Consider the following 14,626-nt stretch of genomic DNA (forward strand, 5'->3'; position numbering starts at 1 on the left):
TGTTGAAAATCTTGGTAGCATGGCCTTCCCAGTTGCTGTGTCTCAGCACTGTTCATGATGACAGATGCTTAATAGTCCATTTCCAAAGGGCACTTCCAACAAAGTGTCTTCAGTACACCTCTGATGGTCATATGGCTTGCCACAACAATCTATATTTGACAACTTAAACAACAGAATTTAAAACCAAACTTTGATTTACATCACGCCCACCATCCTTGAGCAATACGCAGACTATAGCGCAGGAGCAGACAACCAAGAATGCCCTGAAATCCATTTCAGGAGGAAACTGCTCACATGTTTGTCATTATGTGGGATGCCAGTGTGATCAATGGCAGATGCCAGTCCTTCTGACTTACCAGAGTAAATATCCTAAGGCTTTCCCTGACTATCCCTATCTAGAACCGGCTGAGGCTTCACTCCTAAAGAAAAGATGAGACATTCTGGAGAGGGCGCCTTCTAGCATCCCAACATGGCTGTTGGGACTCAGTGGAGGGAGCAGAGCTGAGAGCCAATCTCATCCCGAAGGTCACAGTCTGGTCAGTTAGGGCAAGTGTGTAACACTGGCATGCTGATAGTTAAATATTTACCTTCCAGAACCCAAATAGAACACTTCTCCTGGTGTTGATGAAGTAGGTAGTGTGATTGATGCCTAAGAATGAGAAGAAATCTGATTCCAGCTCAGTCTATGGTGCTTGGTCACTATGGGCCTTGGTAAGACACAGTCACAGGGTCTGCTTTCCTGTTGTTCTGCAGACAACATTTTGTGCATCCTTGGATGTTTTTAAGAACTTAATGCTGCAATGTATTCAAGGATGGAGTCCAGTTCTCTCCTTCCTGGGAACTCAACCAGAAAGCCAGTGACAGAAGCAAGCTCCACTGACCACAATCCTATGTTTCAAAGCCAGCCCAACACAGAACTATCTCCCAAGTAACAGGGTGTGAGATACAGTGAAAGGTGTTGAGTTTCAAGGATCCCTTTGTATTACCCTCACATTACATTGCTTCTCGAGGGCTTCTGTGGCTGAGGAGGACCCCGAATTGATTCTGCATTGATAAACCAACTTTCTACTAAAAACAACTGAATAATAAGTTATTATAAGGTTTAAATCTACAGAGTAAAAAATATTCTGTTGGCAATCACAAACTTGACTACCTATAGAAATTACTTGGGCCTAACCACTAGCCTACCCCTGCCACTGCCTTGAAGATTCAAATAAAAATTGCCAGGGCGCAGCCGAGGCATTAATGTTTAGTTTTCCAGATCCAGTCTGAAGAACTGACAATTTGATAATAAGGCTCCTGTAGGTGTCAAAGGAAATGCTACCATGGTCCAAATTATCTAGCACACCAAGCTCAGAAGGAAAAGTATTCAAACTGCTGATCAATTCAAAGCAGTTAGCTTATGGAATTGGTTCACTTCTAACCAATTTTTTTCACCCGTGTAGACTGAGGAAATAGCAGTTTTACCAAAACTTTGGAGTGAAAGGAAGCTGAATAAAGACTTCTCAGGACACGAAGAAAACTAGACGCAGGGGAAACTGTCTGTGGGTTTCAATGGGACTGACATGTAGAGGAGGGACCATCTCTGCAGAACATCCCACAGGGGGCTTCTGCTACCTCATAGGAAGATCCAAAGTAAAGAACAGTAGTTGTGAGTAACATCACCAGTGAGAAAAGGCTCAGAGAAAAGAAAAAACACCTGTCTGATACTATCAACCGCAGGCTTAAAAGATCACGAAAAACATCTCTCACCTCGAAATCCCCAGGCTCTCCTGAGAGAGCAAGAGAAGACACAGGAACCTTTCCACCACCAGAAAAGGCTCCCTCTGCTCTCCCCTCAGCAGAAGGACAGCAGGCTCAGCTTGTTAAACCACACTGAAAACTGAAACCAACAAAACTCCGAACTAAAGTCATGTGGGACACAGCTCTCCACTTTCAAAAAACATCTGGTCACCTCATCATCGCGACACACTCTGGCTGAGGAGATATTGCAATGGGGAGAAGTGCTTTTTAAAAAAAAAATGCTGATTGCAAGGAAAGCCATATCCTTCCTGCCAACATAAGCATTACCTGTGGCCTAGAGTGGAAAGCAGGCCTCTGAGCTCGGGGATTCCACAAGCCAAGACCTACAGCACATAGTTCCTTTAATGCTGGGCACACAAGAGCCTAACAACTATTGCGACTCAAAGGCGCTTCCTCTCCAAGCTCATTATGCATACAGATGTAAAGCCCAGTCTGGGTGGGGGAGGGAAATGATGCCTTCTGTGCTGCACCAGAAAGCTAATCAGCTTCCCTTTCTTGAGCATTACCTGGACAGGTAGGGCAGCAGGCTCCTGGATGCTGTGCAGGATTTTTACAATGGACGACACAGCGCACCGCAGACTCTGTGACCACGCCCTCCTGGAAAACAGAATATCGCAAGTAAGTCAGCCCAGAATTACCACTTGAGTTACTTCTTTAGGGAAATAATCAGGAAATGGGACAAACCCAAACCCCCAAAGTATAAGGTTGGCTGCTGGGCCTGGAAATGAAGATGCAAAGGAGAAAAGTTCCAGCTCATCCGAGGGAACGCTTTGGACCTCGAGTTACATGTCCTGTCACCTGTCATTTGTCCCATCATGCAGCTGGCTTTGGTCCTGTGTTTTTTCCTTTAAATCTGTTTGGAAAGATTTCTTTGCTGCTGCCTGTGAGCGTTTCACAGTCCTGGCTGGGTGTTCCTAACTGTTTCAAGTTGTCGGCAATGGCTGTGTTCTAGCACAGTTACTATACTCTTAGCCATTAACTACAAACATAGAAGAGAATCAGAACTCCTAGGCTTGTGTCCAGAAAAATCCTTCTCGCCTTCTACGGAAACAGTCTATAGTCCTACGAGTACCACTTGGACTCAAGTAGAACCTGGGACTCAGTTTCCTCCATCAGTAAATGAAAAGATGAGAGAAAATTATTTCTAAGTTCATCTTTGAGTATGTCAAAACAGATTAGTGTAGGTTCAAACAATGAAATCAGGAGAGTCGATAGCAAACTGATCTCAGTGTCTAAATGACAATTGAAGATTTGGGGGTTTGATCATTTGTTTCTTTTTGGGGAAATGGGATCTCATGTATCCAAAGCTAGTCTTGAACTGACAGAGGATGATCTTGAACTTCTGACCTCCACCTCCTGAGTACTGGGGTCCACAGGTGGGTATCACCATGACAAGTTTCAAGCGAAACATTTTTTGAAATGAAATTTGAAGATCAGTCTTTGTTGAGTCTCCTCTCCATTCCCCACCTACTTTTCTAAATGAATTCATGTTCTCTTTGGTTTGACGTGGGTTTGGATGGAGAGTAGCACAGTCTGAACGTAGATGTCATGATCTCATAACAAAGCTATTTTTTCCATGTGTCTGCCACACACACAGAGGGGACACTGTATTCTAAATGTTTTCATATCATGCCTGGCTTGAGGATGCCACTATTAGAATTTATTACAGCATTTATCACATTTGGGGCAAGGGATCCTCAAAGACCAGCAATAAACATTTGAAAATATATTTTCTACTTCTATAGCTGAAGCAGTGCTATGAGGTAGGCTCAATTCTCCTTCAGTATTGGCCACACAAACGGAGGCCTCGGGGGAATTCTCGGCAGGAATTTCTCATTGTGATCTCCAGATTTTTCTCTCCTAGTTAAGAAATCAGAAGTGGATAAAAAAAAATGTAAAATTTTCATCATTAGAACTCCATTGGCACAGACTGTAAGAAAATACGTAGAATTCGACGCAAATGGAAAGAGACCAGATTATCAGACTTGTTGTCACCCGTCTGGCACCTCGCTGTACCTACTGCTTGCCAGCGACTGCTAGAAGCATGTTAATGTGTCTCTCAGTGCTCACCGCCTCCCTAAAAGCTCCCTTCCCTTTATACAGATGTGTCAAGAGTGCACTGGCTGCTGTCACTGAGAGAGACTATCATTGTGCTTACTTCACGGCAACAGGAAAGCCCCTTGTCTGCATCCTTCTAGACCTCCTTCCCTAAGGAAGGAAGTGGGAGGCAGAAGCAGGAGATCAAGAGGTTTGCTCTCCCTCTTGTTGAATGAAAGGACATCATGGCCTGTAAGTAAAGGGAAGGCAGGAAAGGCGAGGCTCGTCTGTGGTGGGGAGCATGCCCTTCCTGATCCTCAGCAGCATTCCACACTCAAGCACCTCCTCCCTTCTGACTTGCTCATCCACCCATCCTGGGTTCCCCTGATAGGCAGTAGAGTGCACTCTCCATGAAAGGAAATACCCCTGTATACAGGCTTCCATTTAATATAATGACTCTCTTCACCCATTCAAGGCAGTAACATCAGATCTCTAAGACCTCAGGACTGCTGGGCACAGTGTTCCTCGGGACTCTTCAGCGTGCATTATTGGCTTGTTTAACAAACATTGTAACCGAGACTTCCAGAATAGCCCCTGAAAGGACTGGAAATGTCATTGACCGTGGAGCAAGATGGAGCTGAGGATTTTGGCAGGACTGTAGATTTTGATGTTGTTATCAAAACTCATTGCTCCTGTGTGCACCTGGAGTCTGACTGATTAAGTCTACCATCAGAAGTAAACAGCATTAGTTGATCCAATTTCTACCATATTTTTACCTTCTGCTTATTACACAAGTAGTTGACTACACAAAGAAGCCAAAAATGAAATACATAACTGGAAGTCTAATGATTGAGAATGCCTTTTGTATAATAAAACCATGCATAACTTCATAAAATGTAGAGTTTAGAAACAAAATGGCAACATCTCCAAGATAACACCTGAGACAAACATCCAGTATTATACTCACCTGTCATCTCCTTTGACTGAAAACACATAAACCAGAAGGGTGAAATGGGATTTAGAATAAAGTAACTTAACAGCACCTTTCCATACAAATGTAATTTTAAAGTTATTTAAAATTAGATAAACATCACATTTTTTGAGCAGAAGAAACCTGAATCTGTTCAGGAAAAGTGAGGAAGAACTCCAGAGAGTGGGAGAATATTCCATCATTCCATCATTATTTAACCAAATTTTTAACCATATTTTTTAACTTACAGTTTACATGTGTGCATGACATAACATGTGTGGGGATATGAATGCTAAGTATAAACGTGGAGTCAGGAGAACAATCTGGGGTCTGTTCTCTTATTCTGTCTTACTATGGGTTCTGAGGATTGAACTCGGGCCACAAGACGTGCAAGAGCACAAACCCATTTCCCTCTGAGTTACCTCAGTAGTCGTGGGCTATTAGTTCTGGATTCAGTATTTCTATACAATAAGGAAAGAACTGCTCATTTTCTCTTTGGTTCATCTGACAGAGTTTAACACCATGGAATCAGAGCAATGTGGAGCAACTACTCCTATGGGAATTAAACAATTAACAACAGCAGACTCCATAGTTGGTGGACCTGTGTTTCTTTTTTTTGGCGGGGGGGGGGGGGGGGGGGGGGGGGGGGTTGGATTTGGTCTTTTCAAGACAGGGTTTTTCTGTGTAGCCCTGGCTGTCCTGGAACTCACTCTGTAGACCAGGCTGGCCTCAGACTCAGAAATCTGCCTGCTTCTGCCTCCCAGAGTGCTGGGATTACAGGTGTGAGCCACCACCACCCGGCTTGATTTTTCTATTATGGTAGAAGTGGAATGGTTGGAGAAAAGGTTTGGTCACTAAGAACACTGGCTGCTCTTCCAGAATTCGCAGTTCCAGCACCCAGTGGTGGCTCACACCGGCTGGAACTATGTTTCTTAAACTGGTCAAGTTGAAATAACTGAGCTGCAGGGCATTGGATACTTGATCTGAATAGTATCTCATCTTAAAGCAGCTCCTTCCTGCTAACATTACAGTGGTTCTCCACCTATGGCTCAGAAACCCAAACAAATGTTTCAAAAAGGTTGCCTCAGATCATCAGAAAACACAGATGCTTACAATAGCCCTCATAACAGTTGCAAAATTACAGTTATGAAAATAATTTTATGGTTGAGGGGTGTCACCAAAACATGAAGAACTATATTAAAGAATAACAGCCTTAGGAAAGTTGAGAACCACTGTGTTAACAAGAGTCACCGTTCCATTCCAAGATGATTTCCCAGGAAGACACTCACTCCCCAGGACATGGACACCTTGCTGGCACTTTCCCAGCTTTGCTGTAACGATGGTGGACGATTCTACTGGGTGTTTCTAGAAACACATCTTGCTCAGTACCTACTCTGCCCCATCTCCTTCCGGTTAACGTCACAACAGATACATACAAGGATAGCGCTGTTCCCTTCTCTCTTCCCAGTCTCTTAGGAGACCCACGCTGTACTGTCTGACAGTAGCAGCTGAGGAAGAGTACAGCAGTGGGATTTTACCTGGCACTGTCGAAGGACACATGGCTCAGTTGGGCTGTGCCACTTGAAAGAGCTGTTGTAGGTTCTTCCTTCATGGGTACAACCTAGACAGGAAGAGAAAAAGCCAGGAATGAACGCAGCTCCTCTGTCTTTCAAGCCAAAGTTAAATATGTCACATAAGCCAAGGCTAGACCCTTGGCAATGTTTTCTCTCCCACAATGTGTGTATCTGGTAGGCACCACAATCACATTAGCCTCACAGATTATATTTTCAGATAGAAGACCATATTCAACTCTCTTGGCCAAAATATATAAAACTATCCTTTGTTTTATATGGTTAATCAAATGTGAGATTAATATATTTAAAAACAATGAAATGAAAGAGGAGTCGATGTGAGATTATAAGAATTCAAAGTTGCCAAATGTCAAGAGAGAAATATAAAACACAGCAGGAAGTAAGCATGCTAATTAAAATATAGAGATTAATTACAAAATTCTAGTAGCTATGACCTCCACTAGATCAAACTTGCCAAGGCTTGCTTCCCACCTCAAAGAGCTATGCCTTCCTAGTTCACTTTTGTTTTACTCTTAGGTAATAACTGTAAACAAATCTGAAATTACTAATGCATTGGTTATTACATGTTGAGACAATAGGCAAACAAAATTCATACTAATTCACTGGCAAAAACAGAAGTTAGAGGTTACAGATCCTCAAAACGGGAACAAGCAGTTTGGCTTAAGGCCCTGAGGAAAAAGCCAAACAAGGAACTAAAGTGCATAATTCATTCAGTCTGGATTCCGGGTTTGCCATCCTCTGTGCTATGGCCTATACTTTCTGGTGAGATGCTCCTGGATACACCTGTTGTCACTGTTGCCTTAGAAGCGCACCAGACAGGCAAAGTTACCAAGATAATTGAAGGGAGCACAAAGCTGTTATAAAATAAAAGGACTGCCCCTCTGTTGCAGAGGTAATCTCTGATACTGCCTAGTCAATCCAACGACACCACTTGATCTTGTTCAAGACAGAAAGGACTCACTTCCTTTCAAGAGTCCTTTCAGACAGCACCACAGCAAAATGTTCTTAATTCATAGTAACAGAATAATAATGGGCTTGTGGAATTTCCAACAGATGTTTTCATAAACTCAGAGTCCTGATCTGGATTTCCAAGGCATTGTGAATGACTGAGAACGCTTAGTAATTCTTTGCTCTCTGGTGCCTACACATCAAATGACTCAAGTGCACAGCTGATTGGAAACATATCTGGGAAATGCTTTCACTATATATTTTTTAATTTCCTTTGCATGAAGTGTTACAGAGATAAAGTGTTCAGCCACAGGAACCTTTAGTGCACTACAAATACTTATGCCAAACCAGGGATGAATACAGTAAATTTTCAACAATGAAAAGTAATATAAAATGATTTGGGCTAGCATAAATCTAACCTAGCAAAGGCACTCGTGAGCGGCGAGCCGTGTGCCGGTCTGATCCACTAATACAGGCTTGTTTGGATAATAAATAACTTGTGCCAAGTGAGGGAGGCAGGGAAATCAGAGAACCGAATCCCATTCATGCTAAATCCAAGCAAGTACAAAACGCCTGCCAAGTCAGTCAGTCCGGTGGAGTTTCTGGAGGTATATTATATACTTTCATCATCTGGATTAAAAAAATGTAAAGTAATTGTTTACAACTAATAGGGCAAGCAGTGATCTTGCCCTTTTACATGGAGGGATGAAACTTGGTAGAAAGGTCTCACAGGTTTGGAAGGAGGTACAGGCGAGGCGACCCCCAAACAATGCCAGGCCATGTGCAGAGAGTTCCCAGGAGGAACACAAGACTGTACAGAGTATTCTGCTCTGGACGGGATAGAGGCATCAGAACAAGCTGTCCACAGTACAGGGAACACAACAGTGTCTTTGGCTTCAAGTAACTCTGTTGGGAGAGTGGTTTCTCCACTGTTCTTGGATATGCAAAGAAAAACTGGGCAATAACATTAGAAAATCAGACCAAAGGCAGATCGTGAAGTCCGTTGCTCAATTTCCCTGTTAACGTGTCCGTCCACAGTGCCCGAGTCCACACCATAGATTTCTCTAAATGATGGATGAAGTTGGATGATGGAGCAGGCTCACAGAACATCTGTAAAACTCTCTGTAGCAAATGTGTTCCATACCTTTTCCTTCTTCACATGCTCTCACTAACATAACTGGCTACAGAGACTTCCACACTAGCACGGGAGATACCATTTCCCAGGCAAGAGATTCTTGGGAATATAATTATTAAAGACAAGATATTCCCATTGTTCCTGCTTTTAGATGAACGAACATGTTTTCTTAGAGCAAGAGATACGAGCAACGAGCTATGTGAAAACTTTAAGAAAACCTTAATATTACTTAGAAATAATCTCCTCTTGAGAAAAAAAGTGTAACAAATTCTATCCACTGTACAATTTGTGCTGATCAAAGAATAGTCAGACATTCTCTTGCCTACCATTAAGTTTAAAGCCTGAGGGCCAAATTGTATTGACTCTCACTGGACAGAAAAGAAAGGTTGTGAGAACGTCCCATCACGTTTCCAGGAAGGCTTCTCTATTACCTTTAGTAAAAGAACACTTTGTTCTGTTTTGTCTCCAGTTAACAATGACTTGTTAGAAAAAAATTGCACTTAAAACATTACACAATGTATGAGCTTGCTTTCTAAATTATTACATGCAAAAGGCAAAAAAAAAATCCCTCTTGAGTTATAGTCAACGTTTCTAATTGTTGACTGTATTTATGGTATAGTAGGCCAGTACTGCTGTCTCTGGACCACTGGGAGTCTGCAGGGCCCATTCTGAAAATCTGTTATGAGTGTAGGGAGCAAACAAAAGAAACAATACAAATTTCTGAAGTTCTGATATGTATAATTAGCACCATAATTACAGATAATACTGCTATCTTCTCCATCTTACAAGTGAGAAAACATATACTGAAAGTCTAAGGACCACAGGAAGTTGAGGGTGAAAAGGACTCGAAACCATATTCCAGGTGAAACCCACATTTTCTACATCCAAGTCTAAGCTTCTTATCATATTCTGCATTGAGGAACTAATTTCCCAGGAAAAGAAAAGAAGTCCCAGGAAAAAATTAAGTGTTCTTCTTATAAAATCAAGTGGGAATTGACGCATTTGCTGAAGGGAGAGCGAAAGAGGATAAAAGAAAGTGGAAATACACAGCACTCAGTAAAGTGGGGTGTCTCTTCCTTCTAGGGTGTCTGCAGACAATGAGCAGTTTTTGAGATACCACAAGCTTTTGAATATAAGCGTCAGGACTGCAGGAGTCAGCAACTGTTTTCTGATAAAATCACTGCAATACACGTAAGCCAGATGTTCTTCCCCTTCCCCGCCCCTGTCCAAGAGAATTCTGGCAACATTAGGAGACAGCTGATTGTCGCAATGGGGAGACAAGGGGGACTGCAGGTGTCTTGTGGACACAGATCTCGGGACACAAACTCCTACCCACAGGGCACAACGCTGAATTAACCAAGACAAAGGTCAACTCTATCAAGGTTGGGAAACCTCAGTTGAAACCATCCTGCAGACAGCCCGTGTTCTTATGTCTACGATGGTATGAAATGAGTTTAACTCAGCACTTCCCAACCTGTGGGATGCGATCCCCAAAAGATGATTGGAAAATAGAGATATGAACATCACACAGCATGGGGTTATGGGGTTTCCATGAAGATAATGTTGTAGTGAGAGTCACTGCCCCCTGAGGAACTACCCTGAAGTGTCACGGTGTCAGGAAGGCCGAGAACCACTGGCCTAAGCCACTCACTTTCCCTTCGCATGTGTTTTTTCTCTTGGAATATCAAACATTTTCAGACTGAGGAAAAGCTTCGCTTCCTCACAGAGACTCTCGTAAAGAAGCTCTGCCTAGCTGTCCAGTCGACTCAGAGGACACATGGCAACGGAAACAAACAGGAAGGACATAAATTAATTAAATCCACAGTGAAGCAATAAAACTCATTTTTCGTATTAGTTGCAACCTTTTTCAGCAGCCACATTGGTTCCAAGGAAGAGAGCATACCACACACTTTCATCATCATTATTATTAAAATAACTGTGAAGAATCACCAAGACTGTAGAAATGGCATGGGCCTCGCTCGTAAGGAGCCTTAGGAGCCGGTCCTGGTTTCTCCATCTTTGTCTAAAATCCTTACTTTTCATGTTAACAAGAAGCAGAGAACCATTGCTGTTAATGTATCCCCTGGTACCTTAAGCCCTTCCCCGTTTTGGACTTTCTCGAATTCTTAGAACTCTGCAGAGGTTCCTATAGTCACTTTCGCAAGGAACCTGCCACTCCCGATTGCCAGTCCCTGTACCTCTCAGCCGAAGCTGCCCGACTTCCTTGGCTTTCCCTTGCAAATATCACTGTGTGATGCTCACCATGTTTTCCTTTTCTGTTAGCTCCATCTACTTTTATAACCTACTTACTTCCTCTCCTACCTGCTCCAGGCCCCCAGTTACTATTAAAAGCCTCTTCCTTCCATACCTGCTGGGTGCCCACAGTCATCTTTACAGCGCCTTCTCTCTAGGGCCTCCGCTCTGCTGCTGACCTACACCCTCCTGACAGGCTCTCCGGCTGTCTCCTGGTTGTGATAATACTCTCCATAAGCCTTCTTCAACAGCTGCCAGTGTGCGTACCTTCAGGTCCAAGTTTTAGCACTTAGTGGACCACGTTCAACCTGACTGAGGTATAGTCAGCTTCCTCCACAGGTGGCCAGAAGATCTCATTCTGTGATTTGCACATGGCCTTCCTTTCCTGGGAAACTCAAATCTCAGCTGGCCCTTTGCCCACTCCAAATGACACACGGATCATTCAAGGTGGGAGCTCACTGCATCTAGGCAGCCATTGGTGAAGTTCACCTGCACAAAGCAGGCTTGTGTGCTCTCTCTGCATGCAATGTGTGATCACAGGTTCTTTGCGTGTTCTTTATATGTAGAACCTAGTAAGTGTTCAATTTAGGGGTTATGAAACAGACGCACCTATATATAGCTATTCCTATAAATCACAGAAAATAGAAAATAGCAAAGGTGACCCTCTTCAGACCTCCTATCTCCTGAGGCTCTTAGACACATGGGCCCAGTTAGATTTACCTCCAGAAGAGCAATGTTTGCTTGGATTAATAATACAAATGACTTAATTTTCAATAATGTGCCTTTTTTCACCCCAAAATCAACCATAAATTATTGGTTTGTTCTCAGGTTATTTTATTATTGTTGTTTGTTTGTTTACTTGATTTTGTTTATTAGGCTTTTTGTCCTATTTATTTAAATTAAACCAGACTTGGGGTCTCTGAAGTCACTTCTTACTAGGTGGCAGAAGGAAAGAGTGCAGACAGACCGGCCATTCTTTGCTGTTCCTGGACTCCGACAGGGCACTCCCACCCGTGGCCTTGGTCAATAAGCCCCAAATTACCCCAGTCCAATACAATTTTTTTTAATGAACCACTTTTCAGAACTTCTCCAGAAACATATGGAAGTATAGTCAGAGGGATAAACATAAAGTCTAACTGGCCATTCAAGGGCTTAAATCGTGTTCTTAAGAGTTCATTTAGCCCAGGTTTTATTACTCTTCAAGGCTCTACCTGCATGAATCCTGCAGGCAATTTTGCTTATTTTTGTGGCTAATGGGAATTTTATGGCCAAACCATTTCCTTCATCCCAAGAGAAGAAGTCAGACTCACAAACTGAGTTCCTAAAGAACGTTGTGGGCCCCTCACATAACATTCCTCACGTAGCTTTTCTGTTTTGTCTCCCAACCAGGAATTTAATATATGACCTAAATTAAATAACAGACAATAGAATAAAGAACACTGGAGGGCCATTTTACTTAACTTTTGATGATTTCATGAATGGAATCTTAAATACACAGAACTATCGATAAGCAATGACTTAGATACAAACAGTACAACACTCCCTCATCCTGTGCACATTTCTGACTTATGTAATTATTAAAGATGGGCAGGTGATGATATTTGGCTGCTAGTCTCTTGCATTTATAGTATCATAGAAAAAGCAATATCCATCCTTGAAAGTTTATGAACCACAAATAATTTGGGCTTCTATTCAGTAAAAATGAATATTTGAGCTCTCAATAGAATTATAACAGGAAAAGAAATGTGTGATCTCCTCTGGGATGAAAACACATGCGAGCTTTGTTCACACAAGTCACACCACCTCTCCTTGTACTTGATGCATCTGACCATGAACGTGTCTATCTGTGGGCCAGCATGCTTCTCTGTGCTCAGCTCTAGCATCAGCACCCCACTGTCAGGCAATGTTTGGAAGGGAGGAAGTTATGCTGAGCAAAGACAGATGGAGAAACACAGTCATATCCAAGAGTCTGTCCTGTAAAGCCATCAGACAGGCTTTCCAATATGGAGTAGGATATTGTCATTAGAGACCATTACAAAGATGAGGGTTTCATGGCTTGCTTGTTTGTTTGATAATTTAATGTTGTATAAAAAGAAGAAAAATTAAAAGTGAAAATTAATCTTTTTATGGAGTTGTGACAAGTGTGGCGTTGTGTTTCAAGCTTTCGCCTGAGACTTTTAGTTCACAAAACACACTGCTAGACAGAAAACATTTTAGTCCATTTTAAACATGAGGGAACAAAGTTGAGGAAGCTGAAAGTCACCCAGGAACTCTTTATCTCTCACCATGAACGCAGGATGATGACCTAACCGGGCTGCCTTTCACTCTGGAGCTCAGTGGTACCTAACAGTGACCTGGTGACTGTCGCACACAGTGCCATTCAATGGCTATCCAGTGAGATGTTCTAGTGGTTACTGAAAGCTGGTGGTATAAGGCAAATGCAGACTTCATGGCTGGGATGTCAAGAGCTGACTTTTATAGATTTGTATTTAAACTCTGTTCTAAATACCTTTATGTTTGGCCACCAGTCATGCTATTCTGGGGATCTTTTGACATAGGAAACAACAAATAGTAAGAACTCAGAGGATTCAAACACCCATGGTCTGTTTCACGTGCTTTCGAAAGAGATAAGTGTTTTACGGTTTGGGGTGCATAATATCAGCCTAAGAAAATAATTTGTATTTGAGGACAGAAAAATGTCAGCAGGCTCATAGGATGGATTAATTACAGTGAATGCAGACCAAAAGAAATCTTCAGTTTCCCAAATTAATTTCAAAGAAATCAGTGAGTAGAAAGAAGAAACCCTCTCACACACATGTATCAAATGACACATGTGAACTGATGGGCTTGAGTTTCATATGATGTGCTTTTATGGTTTATTAAATAGGCTGTTCCGGTTCAATGAGGAAAAAAGTTGTTCATAAATAAGGCAATACTAGGTATAATACTTTATATTTTATTTTTAACTAATTAGTGAATTTATCAGAAGCTGTAAACACACAGGAAAGTTTATATACCTTGCTATACCTTGTATGACCATACTAAAACATCAAAACCAGAGCATGGACATCAATGCTGTAAACACAGCTCATTCACATTTCAGCAATGTGAACATAAATGTAGTGTGTGTGTATATATATATATATATATATATGTGTGTGTGTGTGTGTGTGTGTGTGTGTGTGTGCGTGCGTGCGTGCGTGCGTGTGTGTGTGTGTGTGTGTGTGTGTGTGTGTGTACGCCCCTGTGTCTATTCCTATTACCAATCAACTTAAAGAACTGTGGTAACACCATTCAGATTCCAGGGCTCTTAATTTACAGCCACAATCACTTGCCTCTTGCTGTATCCTGAACACCTGGAAACCACAAGTAAATTCTCTATGTCTATAATCTTATCATTCAGGAAGATTCTAATAACAGGATCACAATTTGTGTATATATAGTGTATGATGAAGTCTTTGAGATTGGATGTGCTGTTGGAGAATTTCTTTTGATTGCATAAAAGTTACTGGCTCAAGAGATCCTTTCCTTTTCATGGCTATGCAATAGTCCCTAGCATAGACATACCACTTACTGTATAAACATTCCCTAGTGAAGGACATCTGGGCTGTTTTACTGATTTGTTAGCTTGCTCAATAACTTTTCTTTTTTGGGTTTTTTTTTTTTTGCTTATAATAAATAAGAAGTACTGTGCACTTTTATTCAAGGAATAAATGCCCAAGAATGTACTAACTACCGATTGACAAGTATCTGCTCAGTTTTATGAAAAACTGTGATACTGATGCTCTCTCAGTATGACTAAACCACACGATACCTTTCCCTCTTCTTAACCATCACTTGGCATTTACATCTTTTAATCCATTTTTGTATGTGAGTAGCAATGTTTCG

General features: G+C 41.9%; 1 protein-coding gene across 2 annotated transcripts in view; it reads right to left on the reverse strand.

The window, feature by feature from the left end:
• Positions 1-14,626, reverse strand: part of Bmper (BMP binding endothelial regulator) — a 258,331-nt gene that overhangs the window by 193,400 nt on the left and 50,305 nt on the right. For both annotated transcript variants that reach the window (XM_052188805.1, XM_052188804.1), the window contains exons 4-5: positions 6,349-6,431; positions 2,310-2,400 (exon numbers count right to left, since the gene is read on the reverse strand). In XM_052188805.1, the coding sequence (XP_052044765.1) occupies positions 2,310-2,400; positions 6,349-6,431 (174 nt within the window). The remainder of the gene's footprint in view (positions 1-2,309; positions 2,401-6,348; positions 6,432-14,626) is intronic.

Source organism: Apodemus sylvaticus, chromosome 7 (assembly GCF_947179515.1).
Source record: "Apodemus sylvaticus chromosome 7, mApoSyl1.1, whole genome shotgun sequence".
In the NCBI taxonomy this organism is placed as follows: Eukaryota; Metazoa; Chordata; class Mammalia; order Rodentia; family Muridae; genus Apodemus; species Apodemus sylvaticus.